The sequence below is a fragment of the Arctopsyche grandis genome, chromosome 1, assembly GCF_051622035.1.
Source record: "Arctopsyche grandis isolate Sample6627 chromosome 1, ASM5162203v2, whole genome shotgun sequence".
Taxonomy (NCBI): domain Eukaryota; kingdom Metazoa; phylum Arthropoda; class Insecta; order Trichoptera; family Hydropsychidae; genus Arctopsyche; species Arctopsyche grandis.
In genome coordinates, this window is record NC_135355.1 from 38905168 (window position 1) to 38919843 (window position 14676).

The 14676-nt window shown below is 34.1% G+C and overlaps 2 protein-coding genes across 3 annotated transcripts in view; one reads left to right on the plus strand and one right to left on the minus strand.

Moving 5' to 3' along the window:
- The window catches only part of LOC143919900 (uncharacterized), a 118824-nt gene that overhangs the window by 10878 nt on the left and 93270 nt on the right, over positions 1-14676 (minus strand). The gene's annotated exons all lie outside the window — the stretch shown is intronic.
- On the plus strand, positions 535-4298 carry Tap42 (immunoglobulin binding protein Tap42). 2 transcript variants are annotated; one of them, XM_077442556.1, is made up of 7 exons: positions 535-792; positions 867-1075; positions 1148-1256; positions 1325-1550; positions 1639-1801; positions 3516-3612; positions 3685-4298. In XM_077442556.1, exons 1-7 carry the CDS (start codon positions 619-621, stop codon positions 3793-3795), a joined length of 1089 nt encoding a protein of 362 aa, XP_077298682.1. In that variant the 5' UTR covers positions 535-618; the 3' UTR covers positions 3796-4298. The 2 variants fall into 2 exon arrangements, with proteins under 2 accessions (XP_077298682.1, XP_077298692.1); XM_077442566.1 differs by having other exon boundaries at positions 567-792; positions 1325-1544.

Genomic DNA, 14676 nt, shown 5'->3' on the forward strand with positions numbered 1-14676 from the left:
TGGCACAAAATTACTAGATTTTACGTTAAAGGCTTCAAAAGCCAACAATCTGTAAAAATTACGCATTTTATTAAACGCTTTTATATCATAAACGAAAAGAAACCAACAAAAATCATTGCTATTATGGGAGATGAACGAATGAGACGACTGGCATGTTAATGCACGTGTTTTATTTATGACAGCTGAAGGCAGAGTGAGTAGCCGCTCTGCGAACCCAGCCGAGTTGGTCCCCACTTGCAGGAAGGTGACCAAACTCGACCATGTCGTATAGCGAGCCGACACACTATATTAGAATTTAATGAGTCAAACTTAGTAAAGATTGAGTAGCTTCCGCTTTTTTGTTGCTCAATGTAATTGGCCAATAAGTATACTATAAAACATTTAAATTTACATACGTAAACAAAATGTGATAAATTTCAGAATCCCGTGATAATTTAAATCTCCCAATACACACGTAATTGTCAGCTATACTTTTTCCTGATGAAGGGGAAATTTCATTACACACATATGTTATTGTAATATTTTTCAAATGGCAATATATAATTAAATTCTACGCTGGCAACACTGTTACTACGATCTGTCAAACGCAGTGTTGATTTTATAATTCAAGTGTGCGTCATGGCCGAGACAGCCGATAATTCTACGGTGAAAACCGAGCCTTCCGAGGAATTTGAACCTTCAGAACCATCAGAAGTGAGCGAGGAGAAGCTTTCAGACATCTTCGACAAAGCACTGGCCAACTATAACCAGCTTCTAAGCAAAAGATCTACCTGCAATGATGCAGAACTAGAAGTAAGAAACATAACCTCTCCCCATACAATATCAACACTACATTTATTTACCCCATCGTTTTCATTTCATTTCAGCCCGAAGTCAGAAAATGTATGGAACAATTTGAACTTGCCACTCGTTTGGTATCCTCAGCTGGCGTCTTCAGTTCGAACGAAACATTGGACGACTTAACGACTGAATCTATGAAATACCTCTTACTACCTGCATTTTTAGGACACTTGGCTCTGCGTATCATTACGGGATCTAGATTCGAAATTGTTACCATCAGCGATGTATACTTCAGGTGAAATATATATATAACAATATATCAATTTAAATTATCGTTCAAGTGCATATTTTAATAGAATTATTATAGAGATTTCATAAGACGTTGTAAAGAGTATGAATTGACTGATATTAAAGTGCCGGGACCCAATGAAGACAGTAAAACGAACTCCTCATTAGAAGCACAATTATCTTCTATGGTTTGTATTTTTTTTACAATTTCAATTATGTTTTTAAAGACTTTTTTATTATTGTTTTTTTTTTTTAGATGTCCTGTCGGGATGAGAAAATAAAACGTTTCAACATGCAAAAAGAACTTGGTGAAAAGCTTTGCGTGCTCGAAGCCACAACCAAGTCGGAAAACGTTGACGAGTCTTCAAAGCGAGAGTATTATTTCACTTTGATCAAACTAAATATAATTTTAGCAATCGACGAATTGAAATTCATCAAGTCTGAATTGCCGCTCATTGAAATGACTAAAAATATGGGTATAAGTAATGAAATTTCTTGTTTTTTTTTTTGTTTCAATGAAGTAAAATATTATGCAATGAATTAATTTGTGTATTGTGCAATTAATTTCAGCCAAAAAGGAGCCGGTTAGAAAGCCTAAAAATCCTCCGGTTCCACTCCGTCCTTATATTATAACTAAAAATGAAACACAAAAGGCCGTATTTGGTCTCGGTTATCCTTCGTTGCCTATATATACAGTTGATGAGTTTTATGAACAGAGAGCTAAAGAAGGAACGTAAGTTGGTTTCCGATTTTAATTCAAATATTAAATTTAACATTTACATATTTATGTATGTAGGAAAGATTTTCGAATATGCAGAGTGTTTAATTACCGAGCGTGCATAATGCAAAGTTTTTATGTGGCCCTTATCCTTTGGCAGGAAGGAAAGACGTGAAATAAAAGCCAGTTGCATCCTGATCCTACATTAGTATATACTATTGTTGCCTAGGGGTGGGTTCAGGATCCAAGTAAAAGACTAAAGTCGCTTCACAGCATTTATTCAACGATTCAGGAGGTCCACATGGAACCACTGCTCACTCTAGAATATCTAATCTACCGTGCGTCTAATCTTCCTCGTTATAAAATTATAAAGGACAAGTTGCACAGCATAGCCTCTCTGATCCGTTAGTGTGTCTATTGTCTAGATACTTAAAAGTCTACCCTGGCATATATATTGTTTGCACACAAGTGTGTGAGAACTCCAGCATATCCTTTGTTCGGGTACTTACTGGGTCCTGTTAGCCTAATCCAGGGTGTTCATTGTTCACGCACGAATCCCATTAGACAATGGACATCATTTATGTACGTAGTAACAATAGATGAAGTTTTGTAATCATGCGAAAATTTGAACTCGGAATCGATCACTGGTCACGTTTTCATGATCTAGAAAAAATATGTGTCTGTGTATTTTGGGGATTTTTTGAACACCGTTAGTCCTATCGAACTGACACTTAGTATCGGTTGCTGAAATTCTTATCGATACGACGTACATTTTTTTTCAAATTTTTAAGAGGACCGGAAATGGTACCTCCCCTTATAGGTGTCCTCTTTTTTCTAAGTTTTTGAATTCTATTATCTCCCAAACTGCTAATCAAATCAGACTGAAAATTTTGTACATGTAATAGAAATTTTAAATTTTATACCCTAATATTTTTTTAATATTTTTACCCGAACCATAAGTAGTACTTTTACTCTAGAGAATCGAGGTTTTTTGTGTTTTACTCAGAAACCTTTTAGTTCATTGAATTGAAATTTCATATCTAGAAGTTTGAGTTAAATACCAAGTTATGTATAAAATTTGGTAAGCATCTGTCAACCGGAAGTGGCAGTTTAATCTTGTTCGATTTTTCTTCCACTACTTTTTTTCGACCCCTTAAACATATGTGCTCTTCACGAAAAAATTCAAGTATAGTTCTTGTATCAATGTGATGAAAATAAAAAAAAATCATTAAATTTAATAAACCGTAAGTGGAATTTTGTCCTCTTAGAAAAGTCAAAAATGTAGTGACCACGATTCTTTCCACACATCTGAACGTATCAAGCTAAAAATTTATATTTGCATTCTTTATGTACTAACTTAGAGCTGATAAGGTTTTGGTCAGAATTCGTAAACCGGAAGTTTTTTTTTTTTTTAAAGAATATTTCATTTTATTTTGACCTTTTAAATTATTTTTTATTTTCTTGATATTTATTGTGTATAGTACTGATAGTGATTTTAAGTAATAAAAAAAAATTGAACAAAATCCGACAACCAGAAGTAGAACTTTTGTCTTGTGCAAGTTTCCATACATTTGCGCTCAATTTGTATCGAAAATGCTGTCATAGCTATTAGTATTTCATAATGCTGCCGGTATGTGTGAATGTGTCTGTACGGTTCAATATCGAATTTTATATTCCTCAAATACATAGATGAAGTCATGGGTTGGTCACATCCGAATTTTTTTTTCAGCCTTCCTACTCCAAATTCTTCTGGCATCTCTACAAAGCATCACCGCGATACAAGTACGATGAAAAATGAGCCGGAAAGTGATGAAGAAGACTCGAAAGTATGCCATTTTCGTTTATTTTTGATGATATATCCAATTATTTTGTCCGTATTGACTATTCTGCTCTTGTAGGAGAAACCGCTGGATGAAGACGATGCAATCGCATTGCAAAAAGCACGAGATATGGATGAATTCAGAGACGACCACAAAAGAGGAGAAGGAAATCGACACAATAGAAGTTAAACTTTTAGAAAATTGGAAAAAAATCATAATTTACATACACTGTGGTTCTATTGTTCAAAATCACATTTATGAACTTTCTTACAATTGATTCATATGGTTGATTCAAATTAAATAGAAACTAAAACATATGATTTTATTTAAATTATAATAATTTAAAGACTTGAAAAGTCTTTTGTTCAATTTTTGTTTTGTTACAAATTACACTATTTCTAGCAAATTTCTAGCAATCTACAACATATCATATATGGATCATTTCATTTCAATTTTTACAATGGAAATATTTTTGCCCAATAAATCTAAACCTCGTCAATCATTTATTGACATGCAAAATCCTTTATTGTTCAACATTAATGCTGTTATTGGTCCGTTGTGAAATTTTACAAGTTGACTTTTATATTGTGAAAAAAAATATTAATGATTTGCGAATGTCAAAATATTTTACTACGTATTAACAAAATCATACAACTTGCCTATTTAAATAAAAACATTACTTTCCCAAGGTCTTTTTTTTTTCAACTTTTTATTCCCTTTAAATGTTTCCAAATTTTAAGACATTGCCATTTTAAAAGGTACTTGTTGGCTATACGGACGCATCCGAGCATTAAGTGTACACACTTCACTAGTACAAATACATGGCAGTTACATGAATGATAAATAGGTGTCGCAAAATATTTTCGGTAAAGTGACAATATACTAATGATAAAAACTTGAAGTGTGGCTTGTTAACATATGGAAAGTTATTTTGCAGAGTTTATGTGGTGGTTTATAATACTGTTACGTACACCGCCGAGTAAGTGCAATCGGATTAGGCCAAGTAGAATCCCAGAGACTGTGTGACCGTTATAATTGGTTTCAAGGATTATCTCTAGACTAACCAATGGCCACCGAATTTGCCGCTATTGGTCCCTTCTCAGAAGTGACAGCTATACCGTGGGACTGAGTGTCGTGGGAATACATATCCGGGTACATGCCTAATCAATAGGGAAGCAACCGGACGTCGAAGATGCCCTGAGCGACCGATCCGTTATAAAGCGGTACTTAGGCGATATCAAGACATTCTGGATGGAGCACGGGCGGTGCGTGTATCTCCTTAACCACCAATAAATGCTGTGAAACGACTTTGGACTTTTACTTGGATCCTCCACCCACCCCTACGTAACAATACTATACCAATGTCCATTGGAAGATATTCTCTGCAATAAGGGCCGGGCCACACCGCTCAACTCGCGAACAACTTGGTTGAGGGCGACCAGACCAATGCATGCAGGTAGATGGGACATGCCACACTCGTCAACTTGTTTGTCGCACACATTTCCATACATTTTTTCGTGTCGCGCATCAAGTCGGCCGACAAAGTTGCACAGTGCGGCCCGGCCCTAGGGCAATACCGACATATATATTGGCAATACGACATAATATATTGTTCGATGTAACGTAATCACTGGTTGCGTACTGTCTCTTTACTTTTGCGACACCTTGAGACCGTTCATGAAACTTCATATCATGCATTTGTACGTGCTCGATGCTCGGATGAGCCCGCATAACCAATAAGTACCTTTTAAAGATAAAGAAAAACTACAGCATCTTGAAATTAAAGTTAATAAATAATAACTATATGACATAGAACCTTTTACGTGGTAATTTATGTTGCCTTAGTTTGAATGGTCAATCTGCATCCCAATTTGACGCACCGGTCATTCTTACATTTCCGATTTGATTTTGATTTTTAAATGCTTTTTATTATTACTAAATTATGTTCACGATACATCTTATATCTATTTTAATAGCTACTGATCTACTGATCATTTTCTATTTTACAATTTTAATTTAATTTTGTTAGTAATCATAATATTACACTATTCTAATGTTAATGTACAGCATAATAGGAAATAGAGCTCAAAAACCTATTTACAACTATTATAAATGCTCATAATACATCTAATACATAATATTAATTAAAGACTCTCTAATGTCGATGACCTAAAGCAGATTGTGTTTAGGTAATCTGTGTTTATACCTGAAGGGTATAGACATTTTGTTGTAATCACCGAGACTCTTCACAAGTGTGTTAGTATGGTTATTAGTGATTCTGTCATAGAATCTACTGGTTAGTTTGTTATTAATGTCTGTAACAAACGGAATATTATTTATAGCATGCAGTTTTTTCAAGTTAGTATATGTATATACATTTCCAATAACTCTCCAAGTATAGTTTAGAATTTTCATCTGAATTGTGACCGCCCTTTTGTCTAAGTTTGCAATACAAATTCTTCTTGGGGAATATCATATATCTTCGTTGCATTTTCCATTCAACTTTTAAAGAATTCCGTCTGCACTTTTTAATCAACTTTCAATTCGAAAAATCTCAACTCGTCGTTTCTCACCACATATTCTAAATTTCAATGGCTCTATTATAATTTACTACATTACAAAACAAGCCTTTGACCCTCGGCCTGCACAATCCGATGCTTTTCCTCGGCAGAAAGGCCACTAGGTCATTGATTGAACTTTCGTACGAAAGTAATATTTGCCCAGCTATGTTGACAGGCGATGAAACCAATCGAGATTTATCGATACAACATCATCTTTCACTTTTATTCCTCACGAGATGTTTCAATCTATTGCCAAATTGAATAAATTTTATCCCACAGTATGCATAATAAAAAACTTTTCGCATTTATTAGCTTTCGAAGGTGAACCACAGATGTCAATTTCAAATTGCACACGCATTCAAGTGCCAAAAATCGTGACGCAATACTGATCTGACCAGTGGTAAAACTTGAACTGCTAATTCTACATCTCCATAGAAAGTGGGACATGTAGCCTAGGGGTCTAATGACAATACCTGATCTGGTCTGTTGCACTTGTTCTGTCGAACCTCCAAAAGCTAAACTATCTAAATGCCATTCATTTTATTAAAACATTGTGTATATATACCCATAAATATTGATATTTGAAGAATATTTGAATATAAAATTAGATTAATTAATTTAAAAAAAATTAATTTAAAAATAAATTGTAATATCTAGAAATTTTATTAAAACATTGTGTATATATACCCATAAATATTGATATTTGAAGAATATTTGAATATAAAATTAGAGGAACCAACTTCTGAATGATGACCGTCGATGAGTCTGCGCTCTTCTCAGAATCGCCACAGGAGAGAGTCAACGATCTGATCTCACGATGATGCGGCATGTTGATTCACACTCTTGCTAAATGATTCTTTCTACCTACCCGGTGCGAAACAAATCAGATCAAGACCAATTTCGATTTATTGACACAGCAAAGCGGAGACCGACGAGTGTTGTGGTTTTATCGAAATTGCTTCTAGCCGTGTAATTTTTCCACACTACGGTTGTATTATATTATACATTATAACTGATGATTTATCTTGCATGTGGAACGTTAGCATACATTCCTTGCGGTTTTTTCAAGAAATACAAATTACACTGTAATAGTATAATGCAACACAAATATGTATGTACTACAACTATAAAGGTAACAAACTAACGGGTTACTTGTACCAATTTGTACAACGATATTCTGAATACTGGAGTACTGAATAGCAAAACATCAACCGAGCTGAAACTATAATATTATTACTATTTGGAAACTGTACAAAGACATTTTTAGACAAAGACATGTACATATACATATATCAATATTTTAAATGTTTTATATCTATAGGTATAGAAGGAAGATAAATATCTCATATACTCATTTTGAATGTAAGGTCATGAGATTTTGACCGTACATCATTAAAAAGTTGACTGTTCAAAACTTGCCTTAATCTTACAAACCAAAAACTCAAAGATTCATGTAACTTGATTGTTGAAATAGCTCCAATCCAAAATTATTGACATATTTTAATCATCATTATTTCCTTCTATTCTCTCCAGAAGGCAGATAGAAAACCACTGAAGAAGTCTTTACTTTCACTTTAAGTCTTTTCCAGAAGACTTAAACAACGAATTGAAAAATACTTGTAATGATTAAGAGGGCTGGACACCAGCGCCTTGTCCATACAAACGTATTACACTTCTCTCTTCCTCAATTATGGCACTAGAGAAATTATTTTTTAATATGCTATAGATATCCACCATTAGGATGCATCTATCGTTTTATTTTTTTGATTAATAATTTTTTACAGGAGCTAGGAGCCGCCAAACATCTATAAAATCGCCTCTTTTTTACACCCACGAAAAGAGTCCAGCGTGCTTATTTAACGGTCGATTTAAAAAAAAATACGCATATAGTTGCACAGAAAATATCTTTCTCATACTGATGATGAAATTTTTTTTTAAATTGGTCCAGTTTCGGAGGAGAAAAGAGTAGAATACGAAACCTCGATTTTGTCGATTTAAAATACGTTTTATCTGGTCGAAGCGCAACTGTCGCATTCACTCAATATACATATATATATTAATATATATTGTCGCATTCACTCAATATATATATTTAAGAAAGGAACGGCAACAAAATTAAGGTTTCGGGTGTACAGCCCTCTTAAGTAGCGTCAAGAATAAAGAAAAAAAGATATTTTGTGATATTTGCCTGGGATTCAATAATAATAAGTTTCTTCTTTTTAACTCATCCAAAATAAATCTCAACGTTTTCTTCTACTATTCGAACTAGCTGTAAGCCTAATCTTTCGTAGATTGAGCCCATCAACGAAAGACTAGGCTTTGCAATTTTGCAATTCCCCACATTTCCATAATCCCATTGTTCTGAGGCTGCTGTATAATATAATATATATATATATATGCTGCTGGTGAGAAGTATCATGGAGTACGCCTCTATGATCTGGAGTCCTTCAGCCAAAATTCAATCCATTAAACTTGAACTTATGCAAAGACGCTTTCTCCGGCTTTTTTATGAGCAATATGGAATTTATCCATATTTATTTCCTTCAAGATTTTTCATGGGTATGGTCGTGGACACACGAGAAATGTTGCCCTCATCAAGTTCTGGTTTTCTATATTTAGAGGTTTATCTCATGTCAATTTAATCTGGCGGAGATTGGCCTTCATGCTCTTGAGAGTTTGATCTGGATCCCCATCATACCCTATTTCATATTCCTCTGGCAAGAACTGTGGCTTATTTTAATTCTCCCATTCCTCTAGGCCTCCGTATCTTTAATTCACTGGATGTTACTATTGACATTTGACATATATCTTTTCATTCGCTGCACCGCTTCCTCGGTCACCACCAACTAGAGCAGTTAATACTTGACAATTCTAATTGTTAAGTGTTGACTTGGCTATATTTTTTTTTTATTGTAAGAATTTTTACTTTATCTATGTACGTAGTAACAATAGATAAATAAAGTTTTTTGATCGTGCAAAAATTCGAACTCGAGATTTTGACTGATTCGAACTCGGAATCGATCACTGATCACTCAAAAGCGGACCAACTTTGCGCCGTTCATTGTTCATTGTTCAATTTTATGATGAACCTTTTTTTTTGCACTCTAACTTTGTAGTTTACTCTGTATCCTGGAAAATAGACCCATAACGTCCTGTTTCCTGGAAAAAGCACGCTTCCGGTCCTACGACTACTGATCACGTTTTCATGATCTAGTTTATTCTGTTCTTAAACTGTTTAGTACACTCGTCGCTTTGAAACAATCTGTTAGACGAGTGTGTGCATGATTAATTGATATAAAATAAAATAAAATCTGCTTTAACTCCTCCTGGATTATCTCAAAACTATCAAAAATTTACTTCGTAATGATTTTAGGAATGGATTGTTGGGTTCGATTAAATCAGAACATACCTCTCCTCCCAAAAGAGCACTATCGACGATCTTCATAATTAATTGGAAAGATTATTTTATTTTATTTATTTTTTTTACATATATACCAGGAAGGCCTTACAGGTAAACCCCAATGCACCTTTCTGACCAATTACAAATTAAATAACAATGCAGCATTTTTATATAAATCACTGAATTACGAGACACTGAAAAACTCGCAAATCAATGAGACATCTATCAATTTGTACACAAACTTATTTATTGCACATTAATTAATAACAAATTATAGGTGACATATCGTATAGGAGGGATTTTTTCCGGGAACCATTTCAACAATGAAATCAGAGAAAATTGGCAAACTCTGGTAGGAAACGATCAACCTGAAGTCACAAATCCAGGTCTAACCAACAGCATACTGAAAAATTCATTTTCATTCTAGGCCCGCCCCTGGGATCGAACCCGGCGCCTTCTCGACGCTAAGCAGAAGCTTAACGACCGAGCTATGCTGCTGGCTAATTTTCGCGGAGTTATATTATATTTAGAATAGACAACCGAAATGATGCTTTGGCCCTACAAGATGATTTGTTCAGGCTAGAGGCTTATTGCAGCATAAATAAGTTGGAAATTAATGTAGCAAAATGCTCCTGCATAACCTTCACCAGAAAACTATGTCCAGTTGACTTTCCTTATTCAATCAACGGACATAGACTCACAAGGGTATCGGAAATTAGGGATTTGGGAGTCTTTTTAAACTCTGATCTATCCTTTAGTAAACATATTGACAATGTTGTAGCTCGAGCGTCGAAGGCCCTCGGGTTCGTCATCCGGTCCTCCAAATGCTTTACTTCTATTAAATCATACAAAATATTAAATTGTGCATACATAAGAAGTATTGTTGAGTTTGCATCCCAAGTTTGGAACCCAGAGTACTCTGGTGCAAGAGACAGATTGGAGCGCATTCAGAAGAGATTCTTGAGGTACATCAGTAGCCGTTTTGGATTATCCCATACTTCCTATGAAGATGCTTGTAGGTGTCAGCATCTAATTCCACTTGTCAAAAGAAGGGAGATAGCTGACATCTCAACAATTTTGAACATCCTTAACGGCTCGATCGACTGTCCTCAATTATTGAGCAGACTATCATTGCGTGTGCCAAATAGAATGACTAGATGTAATGAGCTCCTTTACATACCTAATACTTTTTCTAATTATGGAAGAAGCTCATTCATCTGGCGTGCAAGCTCCACCGTCAACACACTAATTTTAACAATTTCTATGTTTGACTTATTTAATATTAATGCTAAACAAGCTAGAGTGATTATTGCAAATTTGTTTTTCGATGATTAATTTTATTGAAAATTTACGATTGTGATTATGAATTTTTATTTTGATGTATTTATTTTGTCTTTTTGTTTTTTGTTATATATTATATTATTTTTATTATTTCATAATTTTTATCATATTGTTACGTACGCCGCGGATTGAGCGAATTGCACTTAAACCAGCGGCTTCCAAACTGGGAGGCGCGGACTATTGCCAGGGGAGGCGCCAAAACTTTTTAATAAAAAAATAATTTTCATACCATAATATCTACAAATAAATAAAACTTCATATCGTAGCTTAACAGTAAAAATTCAATGCATGAATGTTTATTTTTATTTTTCTTTCATTTTTATATACACATTTAATTAGCAACCTTTCTCGAAGAAAACCTCTCGATAATTTAATTGTTAAATTTGCCTATTTGGTTGAAATTTTTGTAAAATTGAGGGGTTTAAATAAATCAATGCAGGGATCAAAAATACATCCACTTGTTCAAAAAGACAAAGTAAAAGCTTTCATTAAAAAGTTGAAGTTATGGAAATTAAATTTACAAAAGAATGAATTGGATATGTTTTCACTTTCCAAAGATTTCTGAGCCACAGCTAATATTGAAGCAAGTAAAAATCTTTTTATTGACCTCTTGGATGGTTTAGTGCTGCATTTTTCCAATTATTTCAAAGACCTTGATTTCTCAAAGTTTTTGTGTATACAGAATCCATTAAACTACAATGAAGAAGACGAATTCGAACTGACAACCATCGAAAAAGAAAAATTGATAGAATTATCATGCGATAGCTCACTAAAAAAAAGTTTCAAAATTAAACCATAATTCAATTTTGGATGAATCTTAGTGGAGAGTATGAATCTTTGTATTGCAAAGCAATGCAAGTGTTTCTACCGCTTGTAACGTCTTATTTATGCGAAACGGGCTTTTCGGCACTAGCTGCAATGAAAACCAAATATCGAGCCAGGTCAATAGTCGAAAAGGAGTTTCGAGTGGCACTCTTCATATTGCCCCCAAGATTTGATAAACTTTGTGCCAATAAACAACAACATCATTCGCATTAAATTTTGATGTGTTAGATGTAGTTTAATTAGTAATTTAATATAATAATAAATATACGTGTTCGTATAAATTTATGTTACCTTTTTATTATTCTGTATATTGTAGTGTTCAGTATTTTTTTTTTAAATAAAGGTTTATTATTTAAAACATGTCTTTATTATTATATATATTAAAAAATAAAAGGTAGGGAGGCGCGGAAAAAAAATAATAAAGTTTGGAAACCACTGACTTAAACCAACGGATATCTGTTATCGGATTAACTAAATGCATGCACTTACTTCCAAAGATTATATCTGGACTCTAAGTGCATTTAGACTAAACAATGACCGTTATTAGTTATTTCTCAGAATCGGTACGGGAAGACCCAATGTCGTGGAAATACATATCCGAATACGTGACTATACAACAGGTAAACAGATTAGGCGCCCGGAGAGATCTACCCCTTATAAGGCGGTACGTAGGCGATATCATGTCATTCTGGACGGAACACTGGCAATACGTGTATCTCCTGAATCATCAATAAATGCTGTGAAACGACTGTTGGCCTTTTACTTGGATCCTCCACCCACCCCTACGCAACAATATTATTATTCTTATTATTTTGATATTTTTATTATACTGTTATTTCTATTTTTTTCTTTTTGTTTTCTCTAACTATCTTACTCTATTATCATTTTTGTTTCTTATTTTAAATGCTTGAGCTTTTCTTTTTTTTACCTATATGTGAAAATTATTAATGGTTTACTTAACATAATTATGTTTTTTTACTATCAATCTATGTAACTTAATAAACTGTAAATTTTCCAAATAAATAAATAAATATTTGACATACGAAGAAGTCATTAGAAGTAGGACTTTATATCACAAAGTTATACTTTAAATATTGATTTAATAAGCACCCACAGTGAAATTGAAAGTATGCGACGTTTAGCATTTAGGTAAGCATTGAGATCAGTTGCGCATGTGTATAGCAAATGAGCTTGGTTACACCTGATGCGCCTCAAGCATGGTCATTGTGCCCATTCGAGGAGACGTCTTAGTAAAAACGAACGAGTGAAAGTGGAGGACCGGCCAGCTTCCAAACTGATCAGATGCATCGAACGACTCCAAAGTGTGTGCAATCCGAAGACTGTCTGGCAATGCGAATTCTAGATCCGAAATAGACTCGTGCATACTCTGAACTCTGAATGAACTGTGGCATTAGGAAGCAGACAGACGACGATGCAATAAAAAGAGCAGACGCTGTAGGGCTATGCAGGAAGTGAACAATTCCACGTTTGAAGTTGCACCATTGCTAGATAGCGACCGGTGGTCATCAACGTAGAAAGGATATGCACCCTCGTCCTGCTATGCATAATCACTGACAGGGCATCCTGCTATGATTATGATTTTTTATTCAAAACTGCTACACACATCGATTATTATATATCATTATGTTCTTAACTACATAATTAGTAATATAGCTCAATTAGCTTAACTTGGCAGTAGATCTAAATTTCTGTTGATTGATGAACTTTATACTGAACCCCTAGCATAGTTGACGGGCTGAAAACCGGACTGGTACAAGTGACATTTTTAAAAAAAAGCTGGTTTAAGTGCTAAAATAATAGCATTTCATATGACGGGCTGTAAACCAGACTGGTACAAGTGACATTTTTACAATATTTGGTACAAGTGATCAGATAATATAATATATTTCTACCAATAAGAATATGTAGTACATATATTTAGAGGATCAAATGACGGGCTGTAAACCAGACTGGTACAAGTGACATTTAAAAAAAAGCTGGTTTAAGTGATAAAATAATAGCATTTCATATGACGGGCTGTAAACCAGACTGGTACAAGTGACATTCTTACAATATTTGGTACAAGTGATCAGATAATATAATATATTTCTACCAATAAGAATATGTAGTACATATATTTAGAGGATCAAATGACGGGCTGTAAACCAGACTGGTACAAGTGACATTTAAAAAAAAGCTGGTTTAAGTGATAAAATAATAGCATTTCATATGACGGGCTGTAAACCAGACTGGTACAAGTGACATTCTTACAATATTTGGTACAAGTGATCAGATAATATAATATATTTCTACCAATAAGAATATGTAGTACATATATTTAGAGGATCAAATGACGGGCTGTAAACCAGACTGGTACAAGTGACATTTAAAAAAAAAGCTGGTTTAAGTGCTAAAATAATAGCATTTCATATGTATGTACTATTATTTTAGCACTTAAACCAGATTATTTTAAAAATGTCACTTTTACCAGTCTGGTTTTCAGCCCGTCATTTGATCCTCTAAATATATGTACTACATATTCTTATTGGTAGAAATATATTATTTGATCAATATATGGTATCGAGTATTTTACTTTTTATATCAAAGAAACAGCTAAAAATCCGTGAATAGTTGACACTAGTGTTAATAATTCTTTAGATATATTGATCATATATGGGTCTACGTGACGAGCCAGAATGTTAAATTACAGAAAACACAAATATCGGAAGGCAAAGATCGAAAATCGAAAGATCTTAAGTCGAAAGATCAAAAAAAAAAAATGGTGCATGGTAAACGGTACATACTCACTTAATTTGCGCGAGCAGGATACAACAGGAACAAGAGGAACAGGCTTTTCCTCCCGTATTCTGCGCGCGCACATTAATTAAGATCTTTCGATTTTCGATCTTTGCCTTCCGATATTTGCGTTTTCTGTAATTTAAC

Coding starts and splice junctions, on each gene's coding strand:
- Tap42 (XM_077442556.1), top strand. CDS start 619: ATGGCCGAGACAGCCGATAATTCTACGGTGAAAACCGAGCCTTCCGAG. Junction 1,076..1,147: donor ATCAGCGATGTATACTTCAG/GTGAAATATATA, acceptor GAATTATTATAG/AGATTTCATAAGACGTTGTA. Junction 1,551..1,638: donor GACTAAAAATATGGGTATAA/GTAATGAAATTT, acceptor AATTAATTTCAG/CCAAAAAGGAGCCGGTTAGA.